The 15,678-nt window shown below is 44.3% G+C and overlaps 1 protein-coding gene across 1 annotated transcript in view; it reads right to left on the minus strand.

Annotated features, from left to right (window-relative positions):
• Positions 1-429: 429 nt before the first annotated feature.
• LOC146200121 (glutathione synthetase-like) overlaps positions 430-15,678 on the minus strand; it is a 54,144-nt gene continuing 38,895 nt past the window's right edge. The window contains exons 10-12 of the mRNA XM_084595373.1: positions 5,585-5,666; positions 1,921-2,110; positions 430-769 (exon numbers count right to left, since the gene is read on the minus strand). Coding sequence (XP_084451499.1) covers positions 646-769; positions 1,921-2,110; positions 5,585-5,666 — 396 coding nt within the window. The 3' untranslated portion in view covers positions 430-645. The remainder of the gene's footprint in view (positions 770-1,920; positions 2,111-5,584; positions 5,667-15,678) is intronic.

The raw sequence follows: 15,678 nt of genomic DNA on the forward strand, positions 1-15,678 counted from the left end.
GGCTAGTCGGCCCACTGTACACGAATACAGATGACGCCATTTTGGAGAGGGCACAGTCGAAAGGAGCACTAATATACTACATAATTTCATTGTGTGCATCATGTCAATCAATTGGCTGAAAATCACTTGACTGAATATGACATTCTGGGCCAGAAGGCAGACCACAGCCATTTAAGCGAGTTCTCCCAAACTGAGAAATGCAAGTCTATTGCTGTCTGCAGATGCAGCTTAAATCTTCCGCATGGACATATTATAAAAAAAGCTCTCAGTGGCCCAATCTGCGGCGCTGAGCAGACGTATAAAACAGCCTGAAATCGCTCGGCACACTGCATATGACTAAACCACGCCACATCCTCCCCTCCGCATGAAGATGAAAAAGAAGGCATCGTCAGATGGTAGAAGGAGCAAGTGAGCAGCAAAAACAACAAAATGTCGAACTTCTCATTTATTCTTAGAAACACGCGTGCATGGATCCGAAGTGAATAAAAGAATATAACAGTATATATTATTTCTTCATAAAATATAGCTCTTTAAATCGTCCCTCGGGTATAGCTGCACGCACATCGTCACACATACAGCCAGCACCCCCCTATACTCTCATACTGCGTAAGTGTAACAAAATGACATCGTCCTGTAGATAGCCTTTCAGTGTAGGTATGCAGTGTCCAGGGCGGCGAATCCTGCGCAGATGCCTCCCTCACTCATGCCAGTCGTCTTAGTCCGTAGAATGTGGCCTGCCTCATAGTTCTCAATGATGTCGTCTTGGTCCCTGCACAGTGAGGACGGGAGAGCACAAGGCACACATGCATATAAGCATTTGGGTTACGTACCGAATTCATACAACCGGATGCAGTTGCCAGAATTATCAAAAGGCATCTCCGCAGTGTCACTGAGTGTTTTCAAGTTTCCTGGCCTATCAGAGTTGTGTTAAGATAAAAATGAAAGATTTGCAAATCCTAGAGCACGGATCCCACACAGTCCGCCCTTTGAAAAGCAAGCATATTCATTCAACCAACAAAAACCAGGCTCCACTGACACTCTTTTCACTTTCTGACTGCTGGCAAAATTTGCAGACTTTTTCACCAAACCCGCTCCAGGGTTCAAGGTAACCTGCTTCTAAGTGCCATATTGACTGGTATAAGTAGCATAACCAATCATGCAGTGCTACCTTGCTGCCATCATGGTTCTCAAAACTGACCCAGAGGCATCCACTACAGAGTCCTTCGTAGGTTGCAATGCAGCTCTGCAAACTCAAAATATCTGCTGAGCTTCCTCAGTGCGTTGAAGAACTACAGATGGTCAAAACTAATCGTACCCCTGCACGTGGCGAGCCTCTACCATGCAGCTTGGTGTACAATACCTATTAACCTAACACATAAAATTATTACTGTACACTGTAAATGACACAGCATGACAGTGACTATTTCAAAGATCCAGCTTGAGCACACTCACTGCTTTAGCCCTACTTTTCTCAGCGTTGTCCTTTCTTTGACCTCTGTAACCGTAAACATAGGATTTTTGGTGTGTCCTTTCTTTGGAACAACATGCAAGTAATTAATGAACACAAGTGATCATATGAAATTTACTTTCACATGGTACTATATTATTTTATGATTCAATTTCTTCTCCCAAGCAATACAACTGAGATTTCATGATTGTAATTTGTTCTCAATTTCCCAGCCTGTCAGATGAGCTAGAACTGCATAATAAAAAACCAGCACCATATTTAAAATGTCATCCACACCCACCTTCAACCACCCTTCAGCAGAGATTAAACTGAAAGTCGACATCCCTGGGATGGTGCGCAAGATTGAAACAACTCTGCTAAGTGTCACAATCCCAATCAAACATTATTAAATGCCTAAGTTCTATGCATAAGGCACAGATTTGCTAGCAGGAATTGCATGAATCCGCACTCACCCGAGGATGATGCCAAAAATGCCGATCTCGCTGACGACACTGTGCGCTGTGACTTTGTTACCTGGGCGCACAATGTAGTTAGTGGTTATGGGTGGCCGAATGAGGTCCATCAGGATGTATCCCTCGCGCTCCTTAGTGTGACCCATGGCCTGCAGCTGCTGCCGGACTTCCTTACCGTACACGTTGTTGCCTGCAAGGCACGCATAATATATGCATGGCACAGGCCACACGGGGTAACATGAAACAATGAGCACATGGCTATTAAAATCTTATCCTTATGGTTTAGGGCACAAGTTCTTAAAGTACCTGAAACCCTTGGGTTCCTCTTTATGTCTACTTCATTTCTGGGCAGATTATACACAGATGCTTCCAGCAGATTGTGTCATTACACAGCCAGTGATTATTTACTTAATTCAGTCGTATTTTTAGAAGCCATGCATTCACATCCTCCTTTCCGCATGAGTGTTAAGGTGGGAGGCACAGCAGCCAAGACTCATGAGGTTTCTTACATCTTTTTACTCTATTAGGGATCCTCGAGGCTAACCTATAGCTCCGGGTGATCTTTGAAGGTGAGTATACTGTATTTGTTGGCTTAATGAAGTCATTTTTTCTCAAGAGAAATTGAGGTTAGCTTAGGGGGATGGTTCATTACGTAGGAAAGACTCAACATTTTTTTTGCAAGAGTTGTGAATCCTTCCACCCATCAGCCATCAACGAAAGCACGCGGTCAGCTGCGATCATGAACCTGGCTTTAAGCACGTTCCTTCAAAAGGCATTTGCTGCTATCACGGGTTCCAATGGTTTTGCCCGCCCCAAAAACTGCATAATAAAGAGAACATACCGAAAATGAGACTTGCGCAACCGAACAAAGTTTGCCCCGCTCCTTTCGAGCTAACATCACAAGATAAACACACCATGATGTTATCCCTTGGCAGCATTTTTGTGCGCTGTCAAGAAATGCACTGAGCTGCGAGAGTGCCAGGCACGTGCTAACAACTAAGACTTTGCTTTTTTTTTCTTTCAAATTCTCAGCGGCCATAACGGGGGGGGGGGGGGGGGGGGTTCACAAAGCAAGTACATGTGGTACTAGAAACAAGGAGATAATAGTTAAAACGAGCATGGTAAAGAAAGATTCACACTTTTCTCATGCCGCAGCTTCAATGAAATACATGTCCTGGTTCTGTCCTCTGCCAAGGACAATTTCATCAGGTTTGAGAATTTTAGAAAGGTGCACAGCTCTTCTCCACATCTATATGGCTACACTCAAGTGTATGCCATAGTGACCAATTCACTTGCTTCAGAGTTAACGCACACCTAAGACTGGCCAAGATGCCTGGTACCAATGTGACGCCAGAACAGATATGCACAAACAATTCAGGTAGGTGTATGCATGGACGAAGGAAGGCCCTTCATACTATCGCATTCAGTCCCGGCTATAAAGAGCAAAGTCAAGGATGCCAGATCTGCACATGCCCTGAGCATTCTTTTTTCATGTTTGCTGTGGAGACGTTCTGGCTGCGAAAGCTACTGTGCCTTGCCTGTGATAAAACTAGGTAAGTACGACAAAAGTTTAGGAGTGCATTTTTTCACAATATTAGGCTGCAGAGCTTAGAAAGCTCACATGTTCAGGCCAAAATGAGTGCATTCCTTCGTTGCGTTTTCCATGACTCTTTAGGTTTTTCACTGGAAGAGAGGTTCCATGGCCAACAGCGTGATGTTAGTCAGATTCCAGCACACCACAGTTTTCCAAGCTCCAGGTTGAAGGAGTGGCAGCTTGTCTTATGCAATGGCTATAATAACGTAAACACCCGTAATAAGACTACGGACATGCATATAATACAAGGTATAATTTCAGGATAACAAAAACGGAAAAATTAAAAAGTTTTCATATGCGTATAATGTGAGTGAGGAAGAATGGCAAAAACGTTTTTATCCGCGTAAAATGTGACCAAGGAAAGATCAGCAAAAGTATTCATCTGTGCTACATTTCGCAGTTGTGGGAGTGCAGACATATGCGCCCCACACTTTCGCTACCAACCCACCCCACACCAGGCATCGAACAGTGACACGAGCCTTCATGTACCAGTACTGGTTCGCTCCCCTTCTCATGCAGAGGCACTTTATCAAAGAACTTCACGCACCGTGAGGAGAAGAGCAGCTAACATTAGTAGCAGCGATCGCGGAAGCGATGTGGTCCTGCAGTTGTTCTAAAACCAGCAGTTGGTTCCAGCTTGGACGCGGCATGGCAATGCAGGAACTGCTGGCCATCATGCGCTGTGCTCGCGTCTGTCCACATCTAGCATCACGCACAGGCGAGCGGCACGTGCACCTGGGAAGTAGTCTCAGATTTGGGGTTTTCACGATTGCCATCGTCCAATCTACCGTCTGCCGAGAGTCCCTTGCTAAAGACATCTTTCTGTGGAAGCTCTTCTGCGGTACCTCTAGATACATTCGATATCCCACATTTCTCAAAAGCACAATGACATACTTCTTGGGAATACTGGTCAAACGTCCACAATTCAGCTGCAGGGCGAGGCCAGCATAGCTGCAGAGGTCCGCGTGAGACTCTGGTAACGTACCGCGTGATCATTCCACTATCCCTACATCATGCGAGGTTTGATCGACGTGCTTCCGGTCACGTGTGCATCGCGAGAATCTCGGGGTCGGTGTGGTAAAACCGAAACCATTGAAAGTCAACTGACTCCCCCATTAGATAGCACCTCCTCTCGCTGGATGCCTAGTGCTGGTAGCGCTGATTAAAGATGAAGGCGGAAATGAGGGTTTAGGCTGAAATTTGTTCAGATCCACGTTAAATATCAGGCGGGAAGCTGACAGGATAACATTTGGAAAAAAAAGAAACTCGTGCAGGTTTTTACAGTAGTCATCTTCACACAGGGCACACTCAAATATGCCCTTTCTGTTTGGTGTTTCTTCAGAAATAGATACAACACAACACTGTCATTCAATGTGCAGCACTTAACCTAGCACAGGCAACCAGACAATGCAACAGCTACTACTCAACAATAAAAATATGGTGAATATGAAAAAAGAGGAGAACACAGCTTTTGGCAATGGCTCTATCATATTTTCTTTTTCACACACACTAAGAGCAGTTCTATTGCTTCAAATCTGAGAACCCACTTTCATCTAACGCATACTAAAGGAATCTTTTTGGAAGGACCCTTTAAACCTTCCTTGCAATCAGTTAAGTTGTTCACTATATATTCCGTTTGGAACCACCTATGTGAGTTATGACGATAGGCTCATTCTTATGATTCATTCCTGGTTTCAAATGGAATACAGAAGCTTGAGTTCATGAAAAGTTTTCACGCTCTTTTAAAACTTTCCTCACTATACAGGGCAAATAAAATGGACTCTCGTTCAAACTTGCTTAATTTAACCATTTAGTTTATGTTCGAAGTGGCGATTTTGTGCAGTGTAAATGCAAACTGTATTAAAAAAAGTCATGCCCTTAGCTTAATATTTGCATAATTCACTCAATTTTCCATACCCTTCGATTTATTGAGCCTACAGTGCAAAGATCTTAAGAAGTGAGAAAAGCCAAGAAAGAAGTGGGGTATGAAGCAAATAATATTCCCGCATGTGTGGGTTTCACATTTATGGTACAGTGCATATAATCATAATGAAATAAAAGGATGCTCACCTCCACCTTCCCTCTGGGGCTTCAGCACAAAATCATTTGGATTGGCAATGGCCATGTTGGCTGCCCTGTTTCCGTCGGGAGTCTGCAGGAACACAATAAATGAAACATTGACATCACTTATAAGCTGTTCCGTCCTCATGCCTGTCTAGATTTTCTTTGCATGAGCCCAATGCCCATCACATCCCTGTTCAGCTCAAAACACCACACTGTCCCCAGCCTCAAAACAGGCTATGAGCATTCCAAACGACCTAACACATCACTATGGCAGTGCTATTAGTATTATATAACGCCAAACTATCCCAGCCCGGAAGACACCTCCTTGCATTGTCTCTTTGACCATTCAGACAAAAAGCAGCAATAAAAAATGATGTAAAAAAAGTAGAAAGTTAACATTACAGAACAGAAAGGCAGCTGTGCAAATTTGGGACAAAATGCAACTTGATGGCAATTCTAGTTGAATATGCCAGATCTATTCAGCAAGGGCTGTATTTCTTCACAAGTCTTATGAGGCGCGGTCTTTACAGGTACAACAAGAGTAACAGATCAGGCTAGCTAGTAATTCATGGCAAAGTCTGAAAGTAAAAAACCGGTTGACAAGATCACAACACTGAACAGATACCATGATGACATTGTGGTGCTTATCCTTACGGTATGCCCGCCCTGTTGCTTTGTTTTGTGATTTCAGACTTTACAAGAAGGCAGCCTTAACTGGAACACTGTATTGACTGCACATATTGAAAATAATGATAAAAAGCAGCCTGTGACAACTCTGCAGGTAAGCAATGCCACTGCTGGCTGCATTCTTTATTTCTCAGACATAAGGCATGCCCAAGACTATTAAACAAGCTTCCGAGCTTGCTATCCCTACCATGTGACCATGGGTTTAAAAACGGACATTAGGCAAAGCAATTGAGTGCTTTGCATAGATTGGAACAATTAAAAAGCCACAAATCAAGTGAAAATAGATTGAGAGTAACAGATGTTTGGTTTGGGCGAGTTAAGAGTAATATTTGTGCCTCATTCTTGTTAAGGTGCTTGTACTGCTTCAGTAGCAAGTGGAATTCTTTTTAGAATGGTTAAGAAGGGATGACCAGACATCTCTTTCACCAGCTGTTATCAACAGTTCACAGTGACATGGACCGTCTCACGCTGCAACCATTATAAACATTGGAGAAGTTGAGTTGTAGCTCAAGTTTGGCATCGAGAAGGCAAGTTAGTCGGAGAAAGAGATAAAGAGGGAGGGAAGTAAAGCACGTCTTCTTGAAAGCCAGTCTGAGCTTGTCTCGAGAGACTAAGCTCCACGTTTGATATTGTCACATGAGAAGACCATGAAATGTTATCAGATGGCAAGCCAAAAGACAAGCCAATGTGATCAGAGGTAAAGGAACCATTTAGCGGCTGCGGGCCTAGCCTACAAGCTCCATTTCGCACCACTTTTCCCTGTGAGACCGTACATGCCAGGGAGCTACAGTTCTAATGCTCAACTGTGGTCTTCTAGTCTAGAAGCATTTTCAGAATGTGTCGAGATTCAAATAACTGAGAAAACAAATGTGCATTCGCTTCAGTATAAGCGCTGTAGTATAAGTGACCCAACTTCTTTTTCAAAGACAGATTATGAAAAACTATCTGTGAGGTTTTTAAAAAGAAAAACCCTGCAATATCAGCAAAGCATGCTGTAATAAAAAATAATGCCACAGAATCTCCAAGTACTTTCCGTGACAACGGAACTACAATGATAGCATAGTTGAAAACTGGAAGGAAAACTTCGAATTCTTTTCCACAGACTCATACTGAGAAATATCCTCCATCACTGCAGTGCTTTGCAAGCGACAAAATAATGAGAAAACCACTAAAAAAAAATGTTTTGTATTATTGATGTAATGAAATGACAAAAAAAAAAATGGATTCTGCTTCACTATGCACTATGTGGTCTCCACTAACGATGATTAAGGTCCTCAAATACAACAAAATTTGCACGACTTTTTTTACAAAACTATAACACTGAGGTGTTCACCGTGGCATTCTGGACCGCAGTAGTATGTATAGCAAAATGGGAAGTTCAGGCACTTCGATCGTGTTGTTGCTCTACAGTTGAACTCCTTTATAAGAGACATGTACGGGAGAGCAGTTTTTGTCTCTTATATGAGAGGTCTCTTATAAGCAGGGTACCATTTTTTTATTTTCTAATCAGCCCTTATTTCAAAGTAGGTACCTTACGACTAAAAGAAGCACAAAACACTGGTATAGCCTGTTGCAAAAAGTTTATTATCATTTGGATTCATATTATGGCCTGCTAGGTCTACAGTCACACACTGAACACAATCCACATTCCTTCCACCAGAACTTTCTCACACTGCTTTGCGGGTGAAATAGTTCTCAATCTTGCTCTGTTTCATGGCTGCATTTACAGTGTTTTTTAGCACAGCTTCTTCCAGCTTCGTGACAAGGCCAAGGCCAAGAGCTTCATGCCCACTGGGCCAAAGCTGTATGTGATGGCGCACTTGCCCGAGTACTGAAATGACCTCACCAGAAGTCAGCGGTGGTGCAGAATCAGTTTCATTGTCGAACTCATCCGTTGCACTATCCTCTGGGTCCTCTTCCTGCACCATTCTGACTATGTTCTCATCTGTGAGGTCTTCTGCAACAAGAATATTGTCATCGGCTTCAACAAAGCTTTGGAATGTGCCGCACTCTTCAAATTTACTTTGAATGATTGGCCAAGTTTCTGGCTCCTCATCTCTACATTCCATGTCTTCATCTTCAGCGTCCCCTTCCTGCTGCAGATTAAAACCCGCTTTTCGGAAGCACCCTCTCACTGTGCTCGTTTTGATGTCACTCCAAGAGCCAGTCAGCATTTCAATTGCTGTCCTCACGTTGATAGTCGTTTCCCGCTTCTGCAGCATGTTAAAGAGCAGTCGATCAACGAGCCGCCCTCTGTACTTGGCTTTAACAGCTCTTATGACCCCCTGGTCCAGAGGCTGTAGCAGAGAGGTGCAGCCTGGAGGGAAATAGCTGAGCTGAACAGCTTTCAACGGCGGGGTTTTCATATGCACCGAACAGCTGTCCAAAAACATCAAGATCTTCCTGTTTTTTTTCGCCATCTTCTCATCAAAGCTTGTCAGCCATTTATTGAAAATGTCTGCCGTCATCCATGCAGCCTTATTAGCTGTGTACTCCACATTGATGGAGTAGTTTTTTAAGCATCTTTGGTTTTTAGCTTTGCCAATAACCAAAATTCTTTCTTTCTCAGTTCCGTCCATGTTAGTGCAGAACATAGCTGTAAGGCGCTCTTTGGAATTTTCGCCTCCGCTGCAGTTTTGGTTTGCGAAGGCAAATGTTTTGCCGGGGAGCATTTTGAAAAATATTCCCGACTCGTCAAGATTGTACACATCACAAGCCTTCCATCCGCTTAATAAAGACGGCAACGTCTCATTCTCCCATTGCCTTACGGTGTTTTCGTCAGCAGCATTGCTCTCATCGCAAATAGCTTTGTAGCTGATACTATGATGACGCTTGAATCTGTCAAACCATCCTTGACTGGCTTCAAACTCAATGCCAAGACCGAATGCAAGCTGCCTGGCTCTGGCTTGAATTAAAGGTCCGCTGAGTGGAATGTTTTTGCTCCGTGTGTCTTGAATCCAGAGAAGAAGCACTTCTTCTAGTACGGGATGGGACGACTTATGCAGCTTGGACCTGCTTGCCCCAGCGGGTGCTTCTTTGACGATCTTTTCTCGCTGAGTCCAGATTCCGCTGATCGTCTTGCGTGACAACCCAAACTTCCTGGCGACGTCTGCTTGCTTCATCCCGCAGTTGAGGTCCGCTATGATGTCCAACTTTTTTGCGACCGTAAGGCTAGTACGGCGCTTGACTGAGCAGTCCGCCATGCTGACTAGGCGCCCGGGGATGTGGTAACAGCGAAGCAGCCAGGTGGCGATGGTGAACGTTGCACAACGGTAACAATGACAGATAAGCCCAATTCACGATGTTCCTAAAAAGCAGCATCGCGGCGTCGCGTTGTGGCGGTGCAGTTAGGGTTAAACGCAGTAGCAGGAAAGTTTCATTGATGCTAACTGCGATGTTGCTGTCTGAAAAGCATGTGTGCGGCCGCTTTCGCGCTTCTTGTCTGGGCTTGGCTTGGCGATTGCCTCGCTTTCATGGCTTGTTCGCGGCAACTAAGACGCTATGGTGGCTACAGCCACCATACACTAGCTGATCGCCTCGCTCGCATTTGGCAGGTATATTGTGTGTGTGTTGTGTTGGGTTTTATGGCGCATAAGCAACTAAGGCTATCATGCGCCAAGAGCGAGGTTAATGTATGTTCTGGTTGCAAAAGAGGAAATGGATATGTTAAATCTATAGTTTATTTAAAAAGCTTCCTTCTTCTAGGAAACTGAGAACAGATGCTAGGTTTACAAGTGCTCTTTCTCCTAAAAGCAAGGTGGGATGGAATGGGATGGTATGATTGTAAAATATAGTAAAATGTTTTCTCCGTAGTGCCTCAAGTTTTGAGCATGTAATTAGAATGTGGTTTACAGTGAGTATCTCGTCGCAATCTTCACAGGTCGGTTTGTTATGTTTCATTAGCAGAAAGTTATGTGTTAGATGTGTATGTCCAATACGAAGACGGCATACTATCACTTCCATAAAACGTTGTTGATGTGTGCTCGATTGCCATTCTCCTAGTACAGGCTTTATGAGACGCAACTTATTATTTTCTTGGTTGTTCCATCTGGACTGCCATTTATTCATCTGTTTATATTTTATTAATTTTAAGCAATAACTATGTGGTATGTTTACTTTCTGAATCAATTTGTTGTGGGCAAGTGCAGCACATTTGTCTGCTCTTTCATTGCCGTCAATGCCTACGTGACTAGGGACCCAACAGAACACTATGTTATGTCCTTGTGTCGTGATCATTTTTACATTATGTATTATGTCACCGATTAGAGGCATGGCAGCATTTCTGTGATTTAAAGCCATCAGTACACTCAACGAATCGGTGTAGATGACACCGTTCCCAATGCCTTCATTCACTATTTTTTCTACAGCTGTCAGGATAGCATAGGATTCAGCTGTAAAGATTGATGCGCACTGAGGAAGCCTAATTATTTGTTCCCAGTTCTCTTCAACTACGGCACAGCCAACATAAGTAGAAGTTTTTGATCCATCTGTATAAAACTCTGTATAATTACTGTACTTTTCTTTTATTGTGCAAAATTCTTGTATTATATGCTCTTTAGGAGTTTGGCTTTTGTTGAAGTGTGTTAGAGTGAGATCACAGACATTTGGAAGTTTGTACCATGGGGGTAGGGGGCTGTTTTTTGGTGCAGTGTCGGGCAAGGTGTCCAGAATTTCTAGCTCACTGCAAATATCTTCGAAACGCATTATCAGTGGCCTCATTGCTTGTGGTTTATTTGTGAAAATTACTTGTGAGCGGCATGTTGAGACTATTGGATAGCAGAGGTGTTTTTTCTGTGACCTTATTCTAAGGACATAAGCACATGTGAGTGAAGCCCTTCTATCTTTCAGCGGAGGCTCATTCGTCTCTGCATACAGACTATCAACAGGGGATGTTCTGTAAGCGCCACAAGAAAGGCGTAAACCTAAGTTATGTACCGGGTCTAATTTCCTTAGATATGATGGTCTAGCTGACCCGTAGACTATGGACCCGTAGTCCAAGCTAGACCGCACAACAGATCGATATATATGTAGAAGACACGCCCTATCAGACCCCCAGTGTTTCCGAGAGAGAACCTTCAGTATGTTTAGAGATTTTATGGCTTTCCTCTTTAGGATGTTTATGTGAGGCAGGAATGTTAGTTTTCTGTCGAACGTTACACCCAAAAATTTATGTTCGCTCTTTACTGGCAACTCAATCCCATTTAGGTGTAGCTTGGGATTGATCTGTACACCTCGTTTCAGCGAGAACATTACTGACACGGTTTTCTGTGGGGAAAATTTGAACCCATTTTTAAAAGCCCATGAGTCTAGTTTATTTAGTGTTAATTGTACTTGTCTTTCACAAATTGATATGTTTGAGGATGTGCAGGCTATTTGAAGGTCGTCGACATACAGCGAGAACATAATGGATTTTGGGATTACCTAGCTAATAGAATTCATTTTTACAATAAACAAAGTTGTACTTAAAATGCACCCCTGCGGTACCCCATTCTCTTGAATAAAGTTCCTCGAGAAGGTGGTACCGAGACGTACTTGAAATGAACGACCTGATAGAAAGTCCTTCAGAACATTTAGCATCCGGCCTCGGATGCCCAAATCTGCTATATCGCGTAGGATCCCGAACCTCCAAGTCGTGTCGTATGCCTTTTCCATGTCAAAGAAAACGGCCAGGCAATTTTGTTTATGTATGAACGCTTCCCTGACAGTATTTTCAAGACGCACTAAGTGGTCGGTCGTTGCGCACCCTTTCTTAAAACCACACTGATGAACATTAAGAAGTTTATGAGATTCTAAGATGAAAGTTAGTCGGATGTTTAAAACACTTTCAAAACATTTTGCTAAACAGCTGGTCAGAGCTATGGGTCTGTAACTGACCGCTGAGGTCGGCGGCTTTCCTGGTTTCAGAAACGGAACAATAACGGCTTGTTTCCAAGCCTCTGGGAGTTTACCCAGAGTCCAAATTTTGTTAAAGAATTTCACAAGTGCCTCTACAGAGGATTCGGATAAATGAGCCAGCATTTCGTAATGAATTTCGTCAGGACCAGGCGCAGTCTGTTTTCCAGCAGCAAGGACGTTCTTTACTTCTTGGAGTGTAATAAAACTATTATATGATTCATTTCTGCCACCACTTGTTGGGAGTTTTTGTTTCTCAGCTATGTTTTTGTATTTTAAGAATGTTTCTGTGTAGTGTGACGAACTTGAAACGTGTGTGAAATGTTCGCCTAGTATATTGGCCTGTTCTTCTATGCTAGTCTGAACACCAGGGGCTGTGAGGATGGGAATTGTAAACGGGGAAAAGTTTCCACTGAGTTTACGAACTTGTTCCCACATTTTTTTAGACGTCATTGAGCTATTTATTGACGTGACATACTTCTGCCAGGATTCTTTTTCAGAGTTGCGACGGATGTATTGAGCTTTAGCTTTGGCCTTTTTAAAAGCTGTAAGAGTTTTGTGTGTAGGGTACCTTCGGAAAACACCCCATGCTTTATTTTGTCGCTTTTTGGCCTCCTTACATTCCCGAGACCACCACGTCTTGTGTTTTTGTCGCACCACACCTAAGGACTGTGGAATGGCGAGGTGAGCGGCAGTGATAATGCAAGTCGTGAACAACTCATTTATTCTGTCGACACTAAGGGCATCTATAAAAACTGCTCCTAGATTCGCCTCTACTTTAAAAAGCTCCCAATCTGCTAAGTGAAGTTTCCACCGTTTCGGTTTGGTCGGCATGAGTGATGGTGAGGATGATAAGCTGATTATTGCTGGCAGGTGGTCGCTACTATACGGGTTGTTCAGAACATCCCATTTAAAATCATTAAAAAGGGAAGGTGAACTAAAAGCCAAATCTAAAAAACTCATTTTTCCTGTCCTTGGTGAACAGTACGTGGGCTTACAGGAGTTCAATAAGCAAATGTCTGAACTAAGAATAAAATCCTCGATAAGCTGTCCACGTGTATCACTTTTTTCACTTCCCCACAAAGGAGAGTGTGCATTAAAATCTCCTACTACTAGGTAGGGCTCTGGTAGCAGGCAAAAAAGGTTTTCTAGATCATGGAGTGTTATTTTAAGATTTGGTTCAATATAGACAGAACACACCGTAAGAGTTTTAAAGGCAATTATTCTGGCTGCTACAGCTTCTAAGGGAGTGTTTAATTTCAATTCTTGAGCTGGAACTCCACTTTGCAATATGATGGCCGCACCACCCGAAAGCCTGCTTGCTTGCTCTCGATCTCGGCGGAAGACTTGATATTTTTTCAGTATATTCGAGTGCATGCAACCTAAATTTGTTTCCTGTACGCACAGTGCAACTGGCGAGACTGTATCTAGAATGTCTTTTATGTCATTAATATTCTTTAGAAGTCCTCTACAGTTCCACTGTACCAGGAATGCCATCTTATTTTGTCGAAAGCTTAGAAATTAAGTTAGATTTTTTCCAGGGCCCGTGATTCGGGCCTTGTCTGTTTTGGTTCGTTCTAAGGAGCTCCGCCGTCTCTGTGACGAAGACGGCAAAGAGCTGTCCTGACCTATGTCCATTACCTCGTCTGAGGTGCTGGACGAACGTGCCAGAGGCACGTGTTCCTTCTTTTTAGACCTTGCCTCGTGGGTGGAGGTCTTGTGGCCCGCCGACCCTGTGGGACACGTAGCCTGTTTTGGGGGTGGTGGAGGAGCGGGAGCTGTTTCCACCGGGGCAGGGGATGGCACTACCTCAGCCTCATTTGAAGTCTGGGTAGGTGCCGAAGGCCGCTGTGGTGCCCCGCCCTGTCGCACCACATCGGCGAGATTTGGTTTCGCTGTGAACTGAAATGTGTTCTTGCTTTTGTTGTACTGGGTACGTGCCTCTTTGTATGTGATGTTCTTTGTTGTTTTGAGTGTTATGATCTGCTTTTCTTCTTTCCATTTTTGGCAGGATCGAGAGTATGCGGGGTGATCCCCCTCACAGTTTGCACAGCGTGGGTCTGCGGTGCAGTTATCAGAGTTGTGGTCGTTCGCAGCACATTTCCCACAAGTTCTGCGGCCACGGCAACTTTGCGAACCATGGCCGTATTTCTGGCAGTTGAAGCATCTCCTCGGATTTGGGATGTACGGTCGGACGTTTATTTTGATGTAGCCGACTTCAATTGACTCTGGGAGGGTGCAGCTATTGAAAGTCAGAACCAGATGTTTTGTAGGGATCTCCTTGTTATCCTTTCGGATTTTTATTCTGTGAACCGCTATGACGTTTTGGTCTGCTAGTCCTTCTGCCATTTCATCTTCAGTGAGAGCAATGAAGTCTATCTCAGATATTACTCCTTTTACAATGTTCAAGGATCGGTGGGGAGTGATGACGACGGAAATGTCCCCAAGCGACACAATGTTTTTCAGGTTGGAGGACTGGCACTTGGTTTGTACTTCTAGCAAGAGGTCACCATTTGCAAGTTTTGATACTTTGTATCCAGGGCCCAGGTCTTTAGTGAGACACTTTGACACTATGAAAGGGGAAATTTTTCGAGCGGGTTTTTCATGCTCCTCGCTATGTATGACATGGAACTTTGGAAAAGTCTCTTTTGTTTTCACAAAAAAATGGCTTGTAGCATCGGTCCGCCCTCGTTTGTTTGGAGGGCGATCATTTGTTTGGGAGAAAGAATCCATGAAAGGGTTTGTGTTTTCGGTAGTTGTGCCTGCCACCCACCATGGAGCCCAACGAGGGGACGGGACAGGAACTTGCAAGAAGTCCTGCCCACGCCAGCAGTACACCGCTACTATAACCAAATATGGGCAACTCAGGGTAGCTACTCCACACAAGGTTAACCCTCGCCGCCAAGAAAAAAGGAAAAACAAGAAATGAGGAGGAGACAGGACAGTGCTGAAAAAAGAGATAGGAAAGTGAAAGATGAAGTGGAGGACAGGAAAAGGCGACTGCCGATTTCCCCCGGGTGGGTCAGCCCGGGGGTACCGTCTATGGGAAGCGTGGGCCAAAGTGGTGTGTTGCCTCCGCCGAGGGGCCATAAAGGTCCAAACACTCGGCATCGGCTCAACCACCAGGATCCCCTTTTCCCCAGACACGGCGATGCCACGCACGGCTAAGCGTGGGTGCTGGGGTCCGTGGTGTCGCACAGTACACGCAAACACCTGCTTTAACAGGTGCCCCCTGCGGGAGGCAGGTATATTGGTCATTAACGAAATGGAGCGCGAGAGATAGCACCCGCTGTGCGCTTTGCCAGGCTTGCGGACGCGACACCTGTGATTCTTGATTGGGAGTTGTGCGAACGAGAGTGCCCACCTCGCACTCCCGGTACTGCTGCCTCGGGCAGACGCCCGCATGCGCGGTCGCACTCGTACCCTTGGCGGTAAGTTTAAGTGCTTTCCTATGTTGCAATCCGATTGCAGGGGCTTCTCGTCGGTATTTTATAGCTGACCGACCCACTCTGGCTTTGCTG

The sequence above is a fragment of the Amblyomma maculatum genome, chromosome 2 (genome assembly GCF_055883805.1).
Source record: "Amblyomma maculatum isolate TAMU_Amacu chromosome 2, ASM5588380v1, whole genome shotgun sequence".
Taxonomy (NCBI): Eukaryota; Metazoa; Arthropoda; class Arachnida; order Ixodida; family Ixodidae; genus Amblyomma; species Amblyomma maculatum.